Below are 22,350 nucleotides of genomic sequence, written 5' to 3'. Positions count from 1 at the left end.
CCAATCCGAATGCAGTAATCAGAGCTATCAAACTACCATTTATTGAGCACTTACAATGTCCATGCACTGTGCCAGGAACTTTTTAAATTTAATTTTTATTAAAATTATCAATGTAAGGAGCCAAGTAGTTCTACAAAGTTTATTACACAAACACCGGTCACTCCCTTCCTCCCCACCCCCAGCATTTGCTCCTCAGAGGCAGCAGGCTCAGTGTTCGATAGGCATTACTTCATTTAGTGCACACGACAGCACGTGGTGCGGGGGCTGCTCTTTTCCCTCCTTTACAGTTGCTGCGGCATGAAGTACACAGGTTCTGTGATTTGCTCAAGGTCATGCAGCTAGCAATGGTAAAACTAGGGTATGAACAAAAGCAATTGTTTTTGACTCCTAGCCTGCTCTCTCAACAGTGTACTACATTGCTTCCCGGTCATAAATAGTGTTCAAATTCACATTCTTACCAGCTGAGCTAACAGCTGTGGGCTAGGGAGAGAATGCTTTCTATAATATAGTGTTATATTTCACTTGAAGATCAAGCCAATTATTGACTAAATATTATGTGACTTCTCTACTACTAAGCCCCCTCCCCTCACAAGCTATTATGGCAACTATAGAAACCAGTCTTTCTCTTTAGCCTCCCAAGGGAAAAGAAATCCCTAGAACCTCCATAGTTAGTTGGGTTTAGATTTTTGTTGACATTGAAATTTCCATTAAGTCACTCTTGTGACAGCAACACCTATGTCTCTTGAAGTCACAAAGCCTGTCTGTATTCTCTGAAGTTTTACTTTTCTGAAATGAACTTAAAATCTCCCTTTGAACATGCTTAATATTTTAGAACTAGAACATACTTAGGGGCTACCTTATCCCCTTTAAAGTCATTTTATTTCGGGACGCCTGGGTGGCTCAGTCGGTTAAGCGGCTGCCTTCGGCTCAGGTCATGATCCCAGGGTCCTGGGATCGAGCCCCGCGTCGGGCTCCCTGCTCTGTGGGGAGCCTGCTTCTCCCTCTCCCTCTGCCTGCATCTCTGCCTACTTGTGCTCTCTATCTCTCTGTCAAATAAATAAATAAAGTCTTTTTTAAAAAAAAATCGTTTTATTTCTGCAAAAGCTATCTAGAGAAAGCGAATTTTAGGCAAAGGGACAGCCAATACAAACCCTGAGGTTGAGGTTTACCTGGTTTGTTTAAGGAACAGAGTGAAGGAAGAGGAGAATAGAGAAAGATGAAGTCAGAGGATGGAAACCAGATCATGGAGGGCCTTGTGGGCCCTTCTAAAGCTTTGCGCTTTTGCTCTGAGGGGCAGAGGAAGCCATTGAAGGGTTTTGAGCAGAGATGATAAATAAACCCCCTGCCTTTGGAAGCGGGATGTAAGAGAGAACGAAATAAAGATGACACCAAGGTTTTTGGCCTGAGCAGTAAAAGGACGGAATTGCCATCAATGGAGAGGGAAAAGGCTATGGTAGAAGTGGGGAGAGGGTGGCGCCTGGGTGGCTCAGTCAGTTAAACGTCTGCCTTCGGCTCGGGTCATGGTCTCAGGGTCCTGGGATCAAGCCCCACGTCAGGCTCTCTGCTCAGCGGGGAGTCTGCTTCTCCCTCTCACACTCTTTCTGTGCTCTCTCTCTCTCTCAAATAAATACTTAAAAAAAAAAAGTGGGGAGAGGTCCAGAGTTCCACTTGGGGCACACTGGGGATTCCTTTAAATATCCAAATGGAGATGTCAGGTACCTGGGCTGTTGTCTATCCAAGTTGCATATAGAGTTTAGGAGAGAGGTCTGGGTGGAGATATAAATTTGGGAATTGATGTATGGATTATATTTAATGCTGTGAGACTGGCTGCAGTCCACTGAGTGTAGAGCAGGGTTTCTCAGCCAAAGTACTAAGACTATTGACACTTTAGGCCAGGTATGTCTGGAGGCAAGGAGTGGGGGGTATCTAAATGCATCATAAGATGTTTAGCAGCATTCCTGGCCTTTACCCAGTACACGGCATAGTACCTCCCGAACCCCAAGGGTAACAACCAAAAATATCTCCAGACATTGTCCACTGTCCCCTGGGCGGGGAGATGACAAAATTGCCCTACTTGTGAACCATTGGTGTAGGCAGAGAAGAGGTCCAAAGACCGGAATGGGCTTAATACTGTCTGTCTAACATGTAAACAAACCACTTCATGTTATTCAAAGCACATTTGCTGTACTTATTCTCAATTCATAACAGGCTCATGACTTCTGTAGTTACAGTCTTCATTGGACAAAATAATACGGCAGTCATAAGTGACTTGCTCACATTCACATAGCAAATTGGAGGTGGAGCATGGGCTGGAACCCAGGGACCCAGTGTGAGTCCAGTATTCTTCTAGACCACACTCTGATGAGGTTTGCTGGCAGAAGCATAGTCTGTTGGTTGTTCCCTGAAGGTAGTTTATACACCTAGTGTCAGGTTGTAGAGACGTCCTCATTCATCTTTAAGAGCTCCAGAAGAATTTGTGACCAGGGAGGAAGCAATGCCGAACGGAGGAACCTGCCCCATTCGCTGGCCGATTAGTACGTTCTATACCAGGAGGGGATTGTCAGGAAACTGTGGCTTAATGATATTACCATGACTCTCTTTTGAAAACCCAGAGGAGCCAGGAAAGTCCTCCCAGCCTTGCTGGTGTTTGCATTGGCATGGGTCGTGTGTGCGTTTTAAAAATAAATTAAGCAAACACTATGAGCTTTAGAAAATGTCTTTTGTTGTTTGTAACATTACTGTCTGACTGAGAATAAGAAGTATCTCCAGGAACTCTCCCTTTTGTACCTCAACAGCTTCAAAGCTGTTCAGCTCCATTTTATTTGCTTTGGGGCTCTGAGCATTGTTTTAGACTGGTCTGACGCTGGGCAGTCCTGTAGCTGAAACACAACCAGTGTTCCCAGGATTGCCAGAATATTTTATTTTGGTTGTAAGGGTGCGTTTTCTTTCCTAGGCTCTGAATTTCGCATTTTAATTTCTGGTGGAAGTTCTGAAAGTCGGACTAGTGAAATTACAGGTTCAAACAGATAAATGAAATTCGGAAGTGTGAGAATTTGTATAGATGCTCAGGTTTCAAATAACTTGGTCTCAGCTAAGTCCGCTGTAACTGAGTTCTAGCAGAACAGGTGCGAAATGTGAGGTTACGAGCTGGGAGCTATTGGATCTCAGGGGGAAAACATGGGCTTCCTTAGAGCTCAGCTGCAAGGGAGACTTTTTCCAAAGCTGTGGACACATCCACTTGCAAGGCTTGAGGGTCTTGGGCTTTTTGCTGTGATTTCATTGCCCAAGGGCCAATTTAAACTGTTTGCTTTATACAGAGATAGCTTTGATATTACTGAGTTAATAAGAGAGGCCTCCTAGGTGCTCGACCCATCCTAATCCTTATCGTCAAAGAATTTACTGTCTGATTACATACATGTGACTAGCTCATAGGAAAGACTAACAGCCACTAAAGAAGGAGTATATTGAGTTCCAGTTGACTTTTAAGTAAGTGTTCATATGAATTTGGAGGACGGAAAAGGCAGTGGTACCTTGGTAGATGATAGGCTCAAACTAAATTGGAGGGAAGAGGAACCCCACGTAGGAAGGCCCAGAGGCATCCACAGGCAGGGTGTGTTCACGGGACACTGGCCAGCCTACCTACAGTGTACTTAAAGAGGGTGGAGCGAATTTTGAAGGAAGACCTTTGAAAGCCAAGCAAATGAGAGCCAATGTTTAATGTGCAAGGAAGCAGAGTGACGATACTCTGGAGCCAGGGTAGTGGCGAGATGATAGCAAATATGGCTGCATAAGACCAAGGCGAGTCCATTTATTCTCCTACCTCAATCAGCCAGACGTTTGGGGGGCGGGGGATTCTGTGAATTAATTGTAAGAGAGGAGAGAGAACACAATAGCTTGTAAATAAGGGGTAATTGATGGAAGGTTACAGGAGTTTGGATGGAAATTCTAAGAGGAAGTGGGAGCAACAGCCTCACCCAGAGTGCTTTAGCAGAACCCCCACGGTACAGCCGGCACCAGTGGTGGCAGGGCTAGGAACTTGGATAAGCTGCTCTCCTTTTGGGTAACCTCCCCAGTGAGACTCTTACCAGGTCTTTCTTCCTTTTTAGGAGGTTCCTCTACCCCGGGCGATGACCATGAGAGAGCTCTGTGTGCCAGCCTCATACCTGGATTCTAGCACACTTCCTATTACATGAGATTTGGGAGCTAGAATTCCAAATTGCAAATAACTTTTTCTGAAGTCTTTACTGAAAGGGGAAGTCCAACCCAGGCAGTATCCTTCATCTCTTTGTTTTCATTCACAATGATGTTTGAGTTTTATTCTTTATGGTGATTTTCTTGATTTGCCACGGGGTAGGTGAATGCTCTGGGAGTTGCCTTTGGCCATGGGGAGCTCTGGGTGGATGGAAGACTGGAGGGAGGATGGAAAGATGGATGATGAAGGGAGGAAGAATGAGGGTGGCATGATAAAGGATTGGATGGATGGGTAGAGGGAGGATGGATGAATGACAAGGTCCCCAGCAGGACTGTAGAAGTCAGGAGCAAAAGAAACACTGTATTACAGAGGTACATATAAAAAATGGTTTTGCAGGGCTTTTTAAAAAATAAATTCATCACACTTTATGACTGAGTCAAGCTTTTGAGCAGTTTTGGCACAGGCAGAAAGAAGACTGTGAACGGAGCCTGCCCCATGATCGGCCCTCGTGCATAAAAATAAGACTTCTTTTCTTTCCTTTGGCTGGTTCTCATACTCATCCTCAGCCAGTGCATCAAATGTATCTTTGAAATTTGGAGGACTGTCCCACGAAAGTGGCTTGAACACCAGTATGAAAGCGTCTGCCGCAGTTCCTGTCCCGCTAACGTGGCCCTGCTCTTCCAGTAGGAAGCCGCCTTGAGCCTGCAGCAGCCATGGAGGGAAGGGTCCCTTTTGCATCTTCTTGAGACCGTCCCTCCTCGCCCTGCCCCCGGGACTCCAGTAGGGACTTGATTTTATTTCTGATTAGTGAGAGACTAACAGGACTGTTGAGGGCTCAGGCAGTCGAACCAGCCATGTGAGCAGGGCCCCACCAGCCCGTGTTCGCAGTACAGGATCAGGACAGAACTTAGTACTAAAGCCTGTATTCTTCTGTCTGCATTCAGTGAACTTAGTGCTGCGAAAGGAGCACTAGACAGACACAGCGCTGACCAGGACTGGCCCAGGAAGCGAGGAGAAGGAGGGCCCGGCGGTGTTACCTGATGCTGCCATCAGTGTGCACCTGGAGAGCCCTGCCACGCACGCTCCTTCGTGTTAACGTGTGTGAACCTTTTTCTTTCTTTAAATCACAAATAAAAGCAAAATAAAGACAGGTGTGTGAAAGTCTCCATGTTGTGGTGCTTTATCTAAACAACTAGCTTTCGGATAGAAAAAGCGTACCCCAAAAAGCCCTTGTAAGACACTCTTGTTTCAATAGGCTTTTCAGCCTTCTTTTTTCCTCCTGGAATGTTAAATGTGAAAAAACAGATGGCTCACCAGGGCAGAGTAGCTCACTGTCATTCCTTCATTCGTGTTACTAATACTTGAGGCTTACTGTATGCAAGGCATAAAGAATTGGCAGAAGCAGGTTCCACCCTCTCCAAGGGCAGTTTGCTCTCCTGATAGCCCCGCACTTCCTGCTGTTGAAATTGATGAAGAAACTTTTAAAAAATATGCTAGCTGAAACCGAACCAGTGTCCAGTCTTTTTAGTACTTTAGCTTGCAGTTAGTGTTTTCTCTGAGTGACAATTTTTAGTACTGTTTTGGAAAAGTTACTTTGATTAGTCCATAATTTTAGGAGAACTTTTATAGGTGCACACTCACATGAGATCAGTGATAACCAGATCACTGGCTGGTCCCCAGTGATTTTGTGAAAAATCAGAGATTATTTTTAGGTTTGCTTGAGAACAGAATCACAAGTACTGGATCTTAAATTGTCTTTTTTAAAGAGATTGTGGTGAATGGGACTGAGTTTATGTTTATGTTTATAAATGTCTTTAAAAATATTTAAAAATACTTGAGAATATTAGCCAAATTATGGCTCTCAGTCATTTTTCCATCATGGAAGTGCAGTTCAGGACCTGGCCCAACCACTGTGATGATTCGGCTGGCTCGAGGCCAGGGTCTTTTTCCCAGACACCAAGGAACAGAGAGGCACCTCTGTCTTAGCTGTTCGATATGGCACTTCTGTGCTCTAGGAGGGCTTACCTGCCCTGTAGCCAAGTAGAACTTAGGTCCCAGGGCTCACCACTACTACAGCTGTTGAGTGAAAAATGGGGAAGGCTGAGCACACAGGCGACACCTCAATCACCGTGGACCTAAAGGCTATCTCTCCTTTGCCAGGAACACTTTCTTGTTCCCTAGCAGATGTAGCCCCCCCCTTTTTTTTTTAAGATTTTGTTTATTTGTCAGAGAGAGAGAAAGAGAGCATAAGCACAGGCAGAGGGAGAAGCAGACTCCCCGCTGAGCAAGGAGCCTGATGTGGGGCTCCATCCGAGGTTCGAGCTGGGATCATGACCCAAGCTGAAGGCAGATGCTTAACCGACTAAGCCACCCAGGTGTCCCAGACGTAGCGTTTGAAAGCCTTGAAAACTATGCAACTCAGGTAGGCCCTGGGGAACTGGCCTTTAGACCTAGAGTCAGATATAGGACTTCTTTTCAGGGTTTGATTATTCATACCCTCTATTAGCATGGATAAATCCAGCCTTGCTGCCAGTCCCTAGGTGGTGAGAAGTGATTCCTCACAGAGAGAAGCGTAGCCTTCTGCATCAGACTCCTGAGCTTTTAATCATCTGATGGCCTCAATTGTCACTTGAGTCAGTTTAATTCAGGGCTCTGTGGTAACTACCATCTGATGCCTCTATCCCTGTTTTCCTTATTAGAAGAGGCACAACTGTTACAGGAGAGGTGTCAAGTGATGCCAAATTAGTTAAAATACTTGGCATTTGCTTTTCCTATGGATGGAGGTTGAAGAGTTCCTAGGCCCCAGAAGAGAATGGACACTATTGCCAAACCCTGCTTTTAGTCTGGGGTTAGAGACATTAGCCACCAGAACCTGTTACACTGGGTATTGGAACTCCAGTGGAACCTGAAGTGTGGATGGGCCTCCCATTTCCAATATACCTCCATCCTACTGTTAGGAAAGACACTTCCTGCTTGGCCTCCTGCCATAGGACGCCCTGGACAAGCTGTTCTTGGAATCTCTGCCAGGCTTTTCCTCCACCACTGGTATTGCATTGCCTGTGTTCTGTGATCCATTTGTGACACCTATAATCCTGCATGTGGGGAGTCTAGATGATAAAGTGGTTTTGAAATAGAATTGGCTCCCTCTCCCTTCCTCGAAGTGATGGTAGTTAATTGGGTGGGGTGGGATGGGGTGGGTGGGAAGAGAGTTTATTCCCAAGCCACCTTTCTGCACCAAAAAAACACCAACAACTTCCAACATGCCATTCTCTGGGTGAAAGGGACTTAGGTAGCGTTTTTCCCCCAAAGGCACAGAACCTCAGCCACTAAGTTAGAGGGTCAACAAATCCATAATCTAAGCTAGTTACATACCTCACTGAATGTCGGAGGGCCAGGGCACTCACGTGGAAATCTGAAAATGCTCATCATGCCTTTGTGTCTCTCTCTGCCAGTTGCATAGGACCCATTTTATTTATCTGTAAAATGGAAATGTGCAATAGCTCCTTGGCAAAGTCACAAACTCCCTTCTCGAAGCATTCTAGATAAGTCAAAAGGCTATTACTTGCATTATAAAGGCCCATGTGAAATGTGTGGAGCTTTGGTCTGGAAAACAGTTAAATTTAGGGGAAAATATTTCATAGAAAACAAATGCTGTTTGTTTTTCGGGTTTTCTTCTGTCTGTGCATTTTTTTTCCTGCACAGAGACCTTTGAGCATTGTATTGGTTCCAACTCTTGTGGGAATTCTAGGCCTTTATTGTTTCCTTGGATTGTTCCAGATGAACAAATGCTGGGAAGTACCAAGCGCAGCTTGTTTTAAGCTTCCATACTTGCTACTTCTGGTGTGTGTGACCTCCGACCAGGCCCTGCAGGATGGAGACTGAGAGCCCTTCGGTCCCCCAGCCCACCCTTGTTAATCAGGTGGTACATAGCTGCTGAGATGGTCCCAGTCTCAGCTTGTGTGCTGGAGGCGTAGTTCGCTTGGGGGCTGGCAGACACGTGGCCATTTTAAACACCACTGTTCTTACCATTTCTGTGCCCTTGTGTGGGTTCCCTCTCTGAGTTTGGAGATCTTGGCTTGTCTCAGTGGATCTTTGTGAGAATTACAGAGAATATGGTAAAGTGCCCCAGCAGCAGCACCTGGCATGTAGTTGATGCTGCGTCCACGTTGGCCTGCCCCTCCCCCAGATTCACCCAGTCGGGATTTTGTGTTCAGTGATAACCACCAAGCAGCTAGAGACATACTTCTGGTCTTTTGAGGCTTTATGTGGGGGAGGAAAAAAAGCAAAAGCGATTTCAGTGCCTTCCCCTGAAAACACTATAGGAACTTTAATCTCATGTTTCCTTTTCTTGGCAGCTTTGACTTCTGGCCTAAGCATGACCAAAGGGCATTCTTTCTTGGAGTCCTGTTTTTCAGCCTTCTGAGCCAGGCACTGTATTGACTTCTAGAACTTTAAATCCTGAGAAGATTTAGAGAGGAACCTGAGCTCCTCTGAGGGGAAGGGACCTCACTCAAGGTCACTTGGTGAGCTGGTGCGAAGCTGGGAGTAGAACCCAGATCCCCTCCCAGTTCTCCATCTACATCCCACTGCAGTGGAAACAGGAAGGGTCTTGCATCTCTAGCCTGACCACCTCCAGAGAGCCCCGCCTCTCCTGGGACCTGGGACCTAGGAGGCTGTGACCAGATGGATGGCATGACCCCCAGACACTTGTGTCCCCCAGGCCTAAGCAGCTATTTTATTTTATTATTTTATTTTTTTATTTTTTTTAAAGATTTTGTTTATTTATTTGACAGAGACACAGTGAGAGAGGGAACACAAGCAGGGGGAGTGGGAGAGGGAGAAGCAGGCCTCCCGCAGAGCAGGGAGCCCGATGCAAGGCTCGATCCCAGAACCCTGGGATCATGACCTGAGCCGAAGGCAGACACTTAACGACTGAGCCACCCAGGCGCCCCTAAGCAGCTGTTGTAAAACTTGGTTTTGGAAGGGCCAATATTCCTGTGACTCAAAGGTGTCTGACACTCCAGGTAGTAGTCTGGGAAACACCTTTCCTCTTTTAGTTATTAATTCAACAGATGTTTATTGGGTACCTGTTGGGCCAGGCATCATGCTAGATGCTGGAGAGATGAAAGCAAACAAAACCAAAGTCATAGTGAAAAGGATTCTAATCACTGGCGACCCTGCAACAAGCACTGTTTTTCCCTCCACAAAGAAATGTCTTTTTTTTTTTTTCTTAAGACAAATTCTGACTGCCCACATCCCATCAAGCTAATGGAAAATTTCATCTCACTCTTTTTTTTTTTTTTTTAAGATTTTTATTTATTTGTTTAACAGAGAGCACAAGTAGGCAGAGCAGCAGAGAGAGGGAGAGGGAGAAGCAGGCTCTCCGCCGAGCAGGGAGCCTGATGCGGGGCTCGATCCCAGGACCCTGGGACCACGACCTGAGCCGAAGGCAGCCGCTTAACAACTGAGCCACCCAGGCGCCCCGCATCTCACTCATTCTTGTGCCTTTTCACTCCTAATTGTGCCTGGATTCAGGATTCTTAACGTAGTTGTCAAGCATTAGGAAATGCTCTCCGGGTCATTTGTCGTGATTATGGCTGAGTCACCTGCTCTTGGTACCCATTTGGTCCCTTTGGTCCAAGAGCCCCGCTGCTTGTAGGCCACTTTAGGGTGTAGGACTCCAGGGAGGCTGGTCACCAGTTAACTTTTGCCCTCCTAGGTCTTGGCATTGACTGGGTCTTTCCAAGGAGCATACTCTGGGAGGAGGGTGGGAAGGTGGAGGGAGGCACAGGTCATTCTCCAGCAAGTTCATGCCACTGATTTTGGTGTTGGCACATCTTGGTGTATCATTCTGAACATAAGGGAAAAGTGAGACTGTGAAGCCTTTTCCACCCAGACAGGCAGCATCAAAAATACCTTGGGAATTGAGAATAAACCTTATCACGTGGCAGGGGAGAGGCAATGTGGGAGGAAAAAAAAAATCAGACTTGGGTTTGAACCTTGGCTCTGCCTTTCCCTGCCCATGTCACTTGGAGCAGGTCTTTTAGTCTCTGCGGTCAAATGGGCAAGAGTTACCTGAGTGTGGGAATCCTCACCTGGCTACAGGCTGAGGTTTAAAGACAATATATACAAAGCTCCTAGTACCATGCCTATTACCTAGGTGCTCAGTAGACAGTTGCCATTGCTGCTGCAGTCTTGGTGTTGGTAGAAGGGTCATTAGCCAGAAGTAGCCTACATCTGAGGTTAAGGTGCAGAAAATGGTGGACAGGGATCTTTAGCAGAGAGATTGAGACCTTGTTGTCCAGCAGGAAGGCAGGCTTTGTGACCTGGGTGGAGGAAGGTTGGCGCTGATTGAGGCAGCAGTTGAAAGATGAAGACTACCGCCCTCCACTGCCTCCCCTCTCTCCAGATGGCGTGATGCAGTGGGAACACTTAGCGACTGGCAGTGCTGAGAGTTGGCCTCTTGAGGTTTTGCAGGACAAGGACAACCCTCAGGCTTTGTCTGTGCCGTGGGGCTTCCCTCTGGCTCACTGGGGACCATAGATTCTTTGACTTGGTTTGATTGTCAAGTTGTACCTGCTTTGTTTACCATCACTGACTGTGTTCACTCTCTTCCAGGGGCTCCACGGGCCTTACCCCTTCGGCCAGTCTTAAACGGGCATCGGCAAGAAGAAAAATTAACAAAAGACAGAAGGCCTGACTTTGGGGTGGGGGGGAGGACAGGGGGTTCCTCTGGATTGCAGACCACACCGCATGGACCCCTGGCTCTGACCGCCCCCCCATCCTGGAAGAAGAGGAAGAAGCAGAACAGACTAGTTTTGAGTAAACTCAGTATGCATGTGTGAATGCTGAATCGCGGAATGGTGTTGAGGCTACTAAGAAGAAACCCATGCAGCCGCCTTGGGTTTTGTTTATTAGGCGTCAGTCTAACAAGTCATTAGGTCACTCGGGAAGGAAAAAAAGTTTCAAATGGGGGAAAAAAAGCCATCTTTTTAAACAAAAATTATTTTGCCTACAGACAGGTTGTAGTTTTGAGCACATGTTAATTTTTTCCCCCTTTCCCCACTTTTTTTTTTCTTTAGGTAAGGGATAACGTACCCTTTCTAGAATAGCTGCTTGCTCTGGAAGCGATTCAGGTTACAAGCTGGCGTGGCATGTTTGGGGACTCTGCGGGTCCGTGCCACAGGAAGACATCTCCTGTGCCACCCGACTCCAGCAGTCTCTGACCCCATTTGTTTTTAATGGCATCAGCCAATGAGTTATCATCCTTTTCCTCTTCTTTTTTCTTTAATCTTCTGTTGATTTACACCTTTGACATTTGTATCCGTCAACCCCTGTGGCTTGTTACCATCAGAACCTCTCTGAAGACCAAACTTCCCTGTGTGGCCAGCAGAGGAAGCCTTGAAGACAGACCTTGGGCGACATGGGAGTTTCTAAGGCCGAGAGGTGTCCTTCTGCACACACTTATAACAACTCAAATTGCTTTTCTTCCATGTTTCTCTTGGCAGAGAGAAATGCCATCACGCTTACTGCTCTTTTGGATTCTTCATACACAGCGGCTCCCCATTCACTCTGGGAAGAGTGCCTCTGTGCTGCATACGTGTGTGTGCCACGTGCACGCACACACACGGGTGTTGGTGCAGCTCACCAGCAAAGTGTGCAGCAGGCAGGTGGAAAGGTGTCCAGGCTTCTCTGTTGTGACACAACTCCCTTCCTTGTGTTTCCCTCCCATTGTCCTTTGTGGTATTTTCACAGCCTGTTCGCGGAGGCTGAGCTGTTAAGGTATGGAGATACAGCCCCAAGCAGGGAATTGGCCATGGGGAAGGGCCACAGTTACTGACTGTGTGATTTTGGAGACCACAGTTTGATGAAACAAGAGCACCCCCACCCTGAGCACGATGCTTGGGCAGTAGTGGGAGGTGGTGGGCGAGGGGCAACCCAGCCAGAGCAGAGGCTACTTGGCTGGCTGCCCACTTGGGCATGTGGCCCCACTGGAGTCCTGTGGATTCCAAGCAGGTTGAGCTGTGGACCTCTCCATGGGAAGCTTGAACCAGGCTAGAACAGCTGTCTGCCAAAGATACAAGAATATGCAAAGTCCCTCTTCTCTTTTCTTCTCACCCTCTCCTTCCCTTGAGTCTTGGCTGGTTTGATAGCCGGGGATGTGGATCTAGGGTGTGGTTGCAGGGTTACCTGCCTATTAACCGCATCCTCACCCACCTCGGGGGTGTGAGACAAGCTAGGAGACCAGGTGATGAGCGGCTGCAAGGGGTCATAGAGCCTGGGTGTGGGTGAGGGTCTGCCTGCCCGTCTGTCTCTGTGTGGGTGTCTGAGCTCCAGAAATGTGTGCTCTTTGTTTCTCCTTGTCCTCTTCTGAGACTGTTGTTTTCTAAAGCTTGATTGTGGGAGAAAAGCTTGTATGAAATTCCTCCTTCACATCCCCACCTCCCCAAAAATAAAAGGCAGGAAACCCTTTGGTCTACTGGAGAAGCGCTGGGGGAGGATGGAGCCAACCTGCTGAGAAGGTTTGGCAGCTGGGTCTGGGGCTAGCCTAAGGCTCACAGAGGAGTGGCCATTTGCAGTGCTTTCGAGTGCCCCATTCCTGAGCAGAGTAGAGGGGCGTCCTGGTGGGTGCCCAGTCCATCACTGGCCCAAGCCAAGGGCTCACCATGACTTTTTGTCTGAGGGCCCTATTGGGCCCAGCTTGCCACTACTGTTGGTGCCAACCTCCTGGGACACTGCCACCCTGGAGCCCACACATGCCCAGCCCTCCAAACAGCACATCTCTGGCTGCTGCTGGCAGGATTGTGGGAGGCTTTACATGGCCTGGTTTCCTGGCCTCCTCCTCTGCCCCACATCTGGTGCCCCTTCCCCATTTCCCAGGAGGGGCTGCCTGCCTTTATTCAGCAGGGGCTTTCATAGGTCACCATTAGTGGGTCTGGTCCTGCCAGAGGCATCCTGCTCCTCCTCTTGCTTGTAGGCAAGGTGACCGTCCCAAGCACGTTGACTCCCCTCCCAAGAGCAAACCATTTCTGTGCGCATTGTTGGAGAGGCGAGCTCCTTGCAGAGAGCCAGAGCAAGCCCAAGCCGTGCGGTAGGAGTCGGGATTCCACGGCTCCCCCAGGACCAGGGGGGTACCAGTCCCATTCATTCTGTCTCCTCTCACTGGTTTGAGTTCTGAGCAGTGCCTAGAGCCCCTCTCCTCCCCTGCCTAGTGTGGTGGTAGAAGTGGCCCTTTCAGCCCCAGAAGGCAGGCTGCCTCTAGGCAGGACCACCAGTATCCGGCACCCATGAGAGGAGGCAGACGGCACCCTTAGGGGCCTGAGCCCAGCGAGGGAGGCAGAGGGGCTCAGGCCTGGGAAGAACCTAGCGTGTGCATGGAGTGAGGTGTGTGTGGATGTGTGTACGCGTGCATGCCCTTTTTTTTTTTTTTTCCTTTTTGCCATGGAGGCAGTTGAATTCGGGGTATTTTTCTACAAGAAACAGCCTTCTCTCCCCCAGTAAGGATTGGCTGTAACCTTAAGCTCATCATAGAACCTCACCAAGACAGCTCGTGTGGCTTGAGGGTGGCCAAGATGGGATCCCCAAATTCAGTCGGAGCCCCAGCAGGAGAGGATGGTGGGGTTGCTAGGGCTCAGAAATGGAAGCTGATTCCCCCACCCCACCCTGCCTTGCCTTTCCTTCCCTTCATTTCCTTGGGTGAATGCTGGAGCAGCTGTGTCTGCCCCCTCCACCTGGACAGTGGTGTGTAGCAAGCAAGCTGGGTGGGTGTTTGTGGTGGGGCCTCATGGTGCCTGGGAGGAGATGAAGATGGGGAGGTTTTTCCTTACTGTATAAATGAATATTTGTATGATTAAATTAACACACACACACACACACACCAAAAAAAAAAAACCTATTTTCATGTGTGTCAGTGAGTTTTATTGTGCCATCAAGCACCCTGTGTATCTGCTTGCCCCCACAGTGACTCTCTGATGTGCACTTTTTGGTCCCTGGGTCTTCCTTTTGCAAATGGGAAAACTGAGACCCTGAGTTTGATTATGTTTGGGAAATTCACCCTGGAGTTATAATTAGATCTGCCCTTCCTGGCTTCAGTGACCAGAAAGGGGAGGAAATCATTTCCAAGGGCCTTAGGTCCCCCGGGTACTGTGCATCTCTCTAGCACTTCGCCATGCCCAGCACGTAAGCAGTAGCAGCCAAGTTAGTGTCCATCAGCCAGCAGGCCTTTCAGGTATGTAGCCCAGGTAGAGGAATAGCACAGGGGGAATGCAGAGCATCATGGGCATCTTTCCTCCTGGGAAAAAAGACAAGGCTGAGTTGGGGAGTTCCCCTTCTTAGTCCCAGCTGGGCCTCTGGCATCCTAGATGCAGACGGAAGAGGGAATGCACTTAATTGGCATGACAGCAAATGATGGGTTCACTGGATCCATCTCTTCATGTCTGTAGCACGTTTAAGAGCTCAGAACTCAAGTTTGTTTAGTCACATAATCACCCCTCTGTTGAAGAGAAAGTGAGATCAGAGAGGAAGGGAGTTGCTACAGGCTCAGACCCATGGCCTCAGCTCCCAGATGCTGGCATTAAATTCACTTAATTGCAGACCCCCCAAGTGGGCCTTCACCCCGGCTGGCAAAGCTGTGTGTTCTAAAGGATGGTGAGGCCGTCTCTCTGTAAGCAGCTTAGTGAGGGAACCGGTGGCCACAGATTGATGAGAGGAATGGAGGCACCACAGAGCTGGCCTCCGCTCCACGGGCCTAAATGCAGGACTCCAGTTCCTCTGGTTAGCCTGGTCGCAGAGCCCACACCCAGTGTGGGAGACTGGCCCGGAGACCCCTGTGGGGAGTGCCCTCACCCAGCCCCCTCCCAGTGCCGTGACAGCACACCAGCATCCTGCTTCCTTCCAGGTGCCCTGGGCTGTTTGTTCTCTGCAGGAGAGGGGCCCCCACCCTGTCACCTGGGTCTTCTGGCAGCTCAGACCCACTCCCGGGCCTTCCTCAATACCCCTACCTACCGCTGGACACTTATTTGCTTGGCAGAATCTGTTTGTCTTTGGGGCTGTAACCTGTCAGGAAGTCACTAGGCCCTGGGAGAGGGGAGCAGGTTGGATGGTAGCTCCTGAGTCAAGCCATTCCCACGCGGGCTAGGTGACAGGGAGGGGGCTCTCTTGCCCAGGGTAGGGGTGGAGGTGCGGGGGGAGCCGGTTGCAGTGGTCCAGGCCCAGCCCTCCTGGCAGAACAAACAGGTCCTCAAGCCACTTCCCTGCCCCAGCTCAGGTTGTACCTGGGTGCCTCCCACCCTGTTCTCGAGAAGGCCCCTCCCTCACCTGCTGGCTGTGACTCGGCCACTTTCCCAGACACCACCTGGTGTCCAGCCCTGTGGCAGCCAAGAGAATGGGCCCAGAGGGCGCTCCTGGGGGTGCAGTAGGGAGCAGGCAAGACTGCTGTGAGCCGGCAGAGTGTGTTTGAGTTTGGGGGTCAGAGTGTCCAGAGAATGGATTCTGACAGGTTAGCATGACTGATGGGTCTCAGATGCCCTTCTCTAGAAGATGGATGTGGCCATGTGTAAAAGCCAGGACTTCAATGGCGCTCTCGGGTTTGGGGGGTGGGGTGGTGAATATCCTTTTTGGCCCTTAGTCTGAGATGCTGTGATCTCGGGCAGTGCTTCTCAAACTTGAACGTGTTAAGATGCAACTTCTGATTTAGTAAATCTTGGGGAAGAGGGCAGGATTCTGCATGTCTGACAAGCTCCCGGATGAGCACATGCTGCTGGTCCCGGGACTGCACGTTGCATGGGGAGAGTAGAGGATGCCTGAAGGGGTTGCCAGCACCCCCACCTCCTGGGTCTGTGAGACCGAGCCAGGTCTAGCCAGGGCTGCATTGGCCAGGCCCACTGGAATTTGAGGGAGTTCAACAGTCATACTCAGTATCTAGAACAGTGATCTTCAAAATGTGGGCCATGGTTCCCCAGCATTTCCCAGGGATTATCCAAGGCTGTGATTTCTGGCTTACACATTACTTCTAGCATACTGCGTTTGTGTCACAAACAAATGTTGGCGTGTCCACTCTAATTGTGGTTATATTGGTTGACTGCTATTGACCAATTCCTATTAAACTACTTACATGAATTACTTCATTTACTCCTCACAACCATGAGGCATCCCAGGGCAGGCCGGTCTGATGCTCAGTTGGTGAACAAGTTACTCCTAAGTCTCACGACTCCTGAGAACAGAAGTGCAGGTACTGAGGAGCATGCAGTGAGCAGCCCCCACTTAGTCCAGGGGTTTCTGGGGGGAAGGGGCACGAGCTCAACCTGAAGGATGGAGGGATGGGGGATGGGAAGGTGGGAGAGAGGGTGATGTACTGAGACCCTGAAAGGAGGTCAGCGCCTCTCCCAGGACTGTTGCTTCCTGTGGCCAATTGTATGTGGAGGGGGAAGGAGGAGAATGGCCTTCCCGGTGACTGTTTGGGAGAGCTCTGCTGCCCTTGCCCCTTTGCAGGTCGCATGATCACCCTTTTATTGACCATTACTTCTATGCCAGGCACCATTCTAGGTGCTGGAGGTAGGGCCGTGGCCAAAAGAGACGAAGTCCCTATCCTCGTAGAGCTGACACTCTAGTCAGGGCGGACAAGACAAGTAACACAGATGTCAGGAGGTGGCGGGTGCTGTGGAGAGAGAGAAAGCAAAGAAGGACAGAGAGTGCCGGTGAGGGAGAGAGGATTGCTAGAGAAGGCCAGAGAAGCCTTCACTAACATGCACGAAGAACACCTTGTGGATATGTGGAGGAAGAAGGTTCCAGGCAGCGAGAACAGCAAATGCAAAGGCCCTGAGGTGGGAATTTGGCTGTTGCAGAGTGAGCAAGAAGAGTAGGAGGAGGGGCGCCTGGGTGGCTCAGTTGGTTAAACGAGTCATGCAGGTCATGATCCTGGAGTCCTGGGATCGAGTCCCGCATCGGGCTCCCTGCTCGGCAGGGAGTCTGCTTCTCCCTCTGACCCTCCTCCCTCTCATGCTCTCTGTCTCTCATTCTCTCTCTCCCAATAAATAAATAAAATCTTAAAAAAAAAAAAAAAGTAGGAGGAAATGAGGTCAGGGGCATCTGGGTGACTCAGTCAGTTTAGCGTCTGACTCTTGGTTTCATCATGATCTCACGGTCGTGAGACCTCTCTCAAAATCTAAAAAATGTGGTCAGAGAGTTGAGGGGGGTCAAGTGAAATGGGGCCTTGAGGTGACTGACCTGGCGTTGGCTTTCACTTTGGGCGAGACAAGCCATAGGAGGCTGTGAGCATGGGGAGGGACACATCTGACATCCTTCAAAGGAGACAACACTGTAGGTTACAAGGGCAGAAGCAGGGAGAACCAGTGTTGACTGGGCGCTGTCAGTGGGTTGGGGAGCGGTGATTAGATCTTCAGAACACTTGAGAAGTGAGAGTATTTGCCCACGGGTAAGATGCAGAGTGCCAAGAGAGGGACGGGGTGCAAGATGGAGGAGTCGCTGTTCGCTGAGACAGGGAGGGCTGTCTGAGGAGCAGCTCGTGGGGTAGAATCTGGGGTCGGGTCCAGACCTGTGCAGTGTGAGATGCCCGTTTGCATCTGTGGGAGGCGCAGGGCAGCCAGGTGGATAGGCAAGTCTGCTGCGCGGGGGAGATGGGGGGTGGGAGACGGTGGGGGTTGTCACCATTAGGTGGAAATTAGAGCTTCAGGACTAGAGGAGCTCTCCATCCCAAGAGTGCCCCCAGGTTTGGCCTCATCTGTCAGCACACTCCCTCAAAGCCTCCTCGTTGCCCTAGCTCCCTTGTGATGAACTTCTCTGACCAAGAAGACAGACCCTCTTAGACTCTGAGCTCTGAGGGCTGCAGTTGACCTCTCCTGTCCTGGCAGTCACTTCTGTCCCAACCCTCTCAGCTGGATACAGAGGGCATGAGGGGTTCCCTGCAGTCCAGGCCAGGGGCGGCCTTACCCAGGAGCCAGGTGGCAGGGGCATGGGGGAGTGAAGCCAGGACCCCAATAGTCTGTAATTTCATTCCTGTGGCCTGTCCTCTCAAGGACAGTCTAGGGCTCTGGAGCCAAGTTCTAGGAGTTCCTCCTGCTGGGCTGTGGGAAAGGGAAGTCTGAGAGAGGATGGGGGCTGTGTCTGAGTGGGGACCCCCCCTGGCCCTGGTCAACAACTGAGACCCCCGAGATCCCTGACAAGCTGGGCTGTCACTGCTTTGGGCTTCTGAGCAGCCGAGGCCCCCCAGACAGTTCGAGGGCAGTGGGACAGCAAGGTCCAGGGAGAGATTGCAGCTGGGCTGTGAGGAATGCCTTCTCAGGGTGACATGTGGAGAGCAGGACCCGTCCCAGGGGGTGCTGGGAGTGTGGCCACCTCAGAGCTGGGGCAGGGTGGGCCCAAAGCCGGCAGAGGGCGCCCTGTGGCCCAGGCCTTGTCGGGAAAGGATGGACCCTGCCCAGGCCCGGCTCCCCCTGCAAATGTGTTGCCCAGATCCCCACTCCTCCAGGGCGTGTTGCCCCTGCCCTCCACTCCAGGTAGGTGAGCTTGCGTTCCTGAATCGAGGCTCAGCTGCGTCTCCATGTGTGACTGGTCAGGTTATGCACTGAGAAGCTCACTGTCCCGACAGCTCCAGAGGCGTCATGAGAATTGAAACCCATCATAAAAGTTTAACATATGGTAAGTGTCCAACATGAGGTGAGCCGTTGTTATATTTTCATGAACTGAGGAGAGGATCCTGGGACACTGGGCATTTGGGAGACAGAGTCCAAAAAAATCCCTTATCTCAAGTAAATCCTTGTGGCTGTTTCTTGGGTTGGGGTGGGAGCTGGGTTGCAGGAAAGGACCATTCTGGAAGGGAGTCTAGGAGATCCTAATTCCCTCTAAGAAGAGGCTCGAAGGGGAAGAGCCGTGTGGGCAGCTGCAGGCAGTAGGCTCCCAGTACACGTTTGTTGAGTAGAGAAACGAACAAATGTGTAGGAGAGGCCACCCTGTGGGGGACTGGCCTGCTTTCTGGAGGCGCACACTGCCCAGCCCAGCCGAGCCCCTGGACGGCGGCGGGGCTCCTGGAGGGCAAGGGTGTCACAGGTGTGCATGAGGTTGAGAATGACAGCCTGAAACTTCTGCTTGGGAACTGGTTTGGCCATGGTGGTTTAACCACTTCCGAGGGTGGAGCCGTGGGGCCGACACATTTGCTTCCAGCTGCCCTCCAGGGCCCATATCAGCGCCAGGGCCGGAGGCCAGGCCACAGGTGGGCGCCACAGCGGCATTTGCACCCCTTCCTCGTAGCATTTGCTGGTGCCAGAGAGTGCAGAAATCCTCTGCACATCTCCAGCTCCCGCTCGTCTGCCACCTCCTTCAATGGCCTCTCTCCTCCCACACCTCCTGGCTTCCTGATAGTTGAGCACCCTTTCGCCAGAAGCCATGGGGACGAAGGCTTGGGGGTGGGGGCAGCTGTTACCCAGACAGGTCAGAAGGGCAGTCTGTGTATGTGTCACGCCCCTCCCAGCGCCCCCCCCCGCCCCCCGATATGTGTCATCCAGGGCTGATGAAGACGCCCGTCCCTGTGGGGAGATCGGACCCAGGAGATGGGAAAGGTGAGCACCAGGGGCCCACTGGAGAGGCTAAGGCCTGTGAGTGGGGTCCACGGTAAATATGCCATGCAGGAGGGTCTGGGGCAGCCAGGCCTCTCTCCAGCAGCCTTGGGTTGGGGACAGTGACCATTCCAGAGCATCCCCAAATACGAGAGCAGGAAGAGCCGGAGAGGGCACTGCCTTCCCCAGAGTCCCACCGCCAGTGTGGCTATTCCCAGCCCAGGCTCTCTCCAGGACACCTGAGCCAGCAGGGAGAGCCAAGGTCCCCCAGGGGAGAGAAAGAATCAGTGGCTGGGAAACAGGAACCAATTGCACTGGCTCGGATCCTCGAGCCGGGCAGCCAGGCTATCCAGTGGGGTCCAATCAGAGTGGCAGTGGTTGGGCCCGAGGGACAGCAGCCTTGGCTCTCAGGACTCATTTGCATGAAGTGAGGAGGAATTTGCATCTTTGAGAAGTTACAGCTATGGGAAGGGAAGGGGGGCTGGGAGCCCTTGGCCAGGACTTCAGTCGCCTGCCACCCCCCGCACAAGGTGGGGATGGGGGAGCAGGCCCTGTGCCAGCCAGGCCCCACCTTACCTGGGGTGAGGAGCACAGCTGCGTCCCAGTCCCACGGGCTCAGCTTTGGGGCCCGAGGAACAGAGGCCTCCACACCTGCGTGCTCAGGAACAGACTCACAAGCACGTAATCCAGTGCACGGCTGTGCTCCCCTCACGCAGGAACGCACACTCACACCACACACGGGCACCCACATACTGACACAGAAGCCCACTCATTCCCTCAGCCCATAGCCAGACATACCATCACACCACCACGTGCCCACAGGAACTTCGCACCCTATGCACTTGTTCATACTTCATAATAATAGCTGGTGTTTTTCACTAGTTTTTATTTAATTTTTCTATTCCAGCCTCACTGCTATCCTGTTACTGTTCTATACTTTACATACGTAAAGAACACAAAACTTACGGGTGCAGCTTGGTGAACTCTTTCCTATCAACACCCTGCGTCACCATCACCCAGGTCAAGGTCTGGAACACGTCCAGGGCCCCAGCAGGCTCCCCCGTGTGCCTTCCCAATCGACGGTTCGCACAGGAAGAGCCAGAATTCTGGTAGGGTCAGCACCATTATTATTCCCATTTAGGAGGCGAGAGACTGAGGCTCAGACCCACAGTCACACACTAAGAAGTAGCCAGACTGGAGGCTGACTCCAGACAGCCACACTGCATCAGTACCCAATAACACGCACGCGCACACCCTCACAGTCACAGGGAGCCCTGATCTCAAAAGAGGTGGAAGGGTCTATTTTGTTTTTTCCATGAGGAAAGCAGCCGAGACAATTTAAGCTTTGTTTTCAATCGACCCTTAAAAGGGCGCGTCTTGGCTCACGAAGGACCGGCGAGCTCTGTGCTGTGCCGTGCGCTCAGGGGCTGCAGCCCCTGGGGGGGCCCACTGGGCCTGTGGGAGCGCGTGGGAGGACATTTCTGCACTAGAAGGAGCCATCCAAGCGTTTTCACTGTGCCCTCCGTCTGTGGAAGCACTGCTGGTGAGGCTGGACTTTCCTCCTTGTATTCACTCTGTTAATACAGCACTATGGAGCACTTCCCTACCTTGGGCCCAGCCCTGTCCTCTGTGCTGAGGATGCAGCAGTGACACAGCCTGAAAGTACCCAGCATCGTGGGGCTGAACAGTGTGAAATAGGTGGTGTGTTGGATGATGAGAAAGGATATGGAGACACGGAAGGGGGGTAGTGAAGGGGGAAAGGTGAAGTGCTTTAAATAGGAGGTCAGGGAGGTCCCCACCGAGAGGGTGATGTTTGAAGAAAGACGTGAAGCAGCCGAGGGAGTGATCATTGTGATGTCTGGGAAAAGAGCCTTCCAGAAAAGGAGAACAGCCGAAAAAGGGGAAAGACACAGGTGCCTGTTGGATTTTAGAGGACAGTGGTGGATTTTGTGAAATGAGATTCTGGCATTTTGCCTTGCCCCAACCTTTAGGTCTGTGGGACTGATGGAACCAGTCCCGTCTCTGGGCTCTGTCCCTTCACCCACATGATACGAGATCATGAGCCACCGTGTCCACCTGAGCACTCTGTCCTCGAGGGCCTGCCCTAAACAGCAGAGGCGTGTCTGTGGTCACCCCCAGGTCTGGTCACAGCAAAGCCTCTGGCCTGGCCGCCCTCACTCCTGAGCTGGCCACAGCCTCAGTCCATGGCCCTGACCCTTCTAGATGCAGTGGGCAGGGCTGCCATAAGGGAGACCCTGGTATAGTTCCTGGATATTAAAGCACTTTCATATATTGGCTCTGTGTATTTGGGAGAATGGGGTGGTATTACTGGAGATTTGTTTGTGACTTGGATGTCATACACTTATCTGCACATTTATTTTTGAGGGGAACAGTGGATGAGAACTGAGATTAGGGTCCCTTCAGACTCCAGCCTCCCTGGACACTCCCAGGCATGGCTCATCTCTAGAGGACCTCTCTCCTGGGTACCCCCTGATCACCGCCTCCCAGGATTGGCTCCACATCTAGGCCCTTTTCCCCTTCCCTTCACTTCCCCTTCTGCTTCTCAAAGACCCTCTTAAGGAAAATGGT

The 22,350-nt window shown here is 50.9% G+C and overlaps 1 protein-coding gene across 3 annotated transcripts in view; it reads left to right on the top strand.

Annotated features, from left to right (window-relative positions):
- The window catches only part of ILRUN (inflammation and lipid regulator with UBA-like and NBR1-like domains), an 89,608-nt gene extending 76,975 nt beyond the window's left edge, over window positions 1-12,633 (top strand). For 2 of the 3 annotated variants that reach the window (XM_034991495.1, XM_034991491.1), the window contains one exon: window positions 10,811-12,633. In XM_034991495.1, coding sequence (XP_034847386.1) covers window positions 10,811-10,846 — 36 coding nt within the window. In that variant the 3' untranslated portion in view covers window positions 10,847-12,633. Of the gene's footprint in view, window positions 1-5,136; window positions 5,393-10,810 lie in introns of those variants that run through there. The other variant, XM_034991492.1, reaches the window with a different exon arrangement.
- The last annotated feature ends 9,717 nt before the right edge of the window (window positions 12,634-22,350 follow it).

This window comes from Mirounga leonina, unplaced genomic scaffold, assembly GCF_011800145.1.
Source record: "Mirounga leonina isolate KUSES-001 unplaced genomic scaffold, KU_Mleo_1.0 Mir_53, whole genome shotgun sequence".
Lineage (NCBI taxonomy): Eukaryota > Metazoa > Chordata > Mammalia > Carnivora > Phocidae > Mirounga > Mirounga leonina.
The sequence above is the reverse complement of the archived record's forward strand: the minus strand, read 5'-3'. Positions and strand labels throughout refer to the sequence as shown.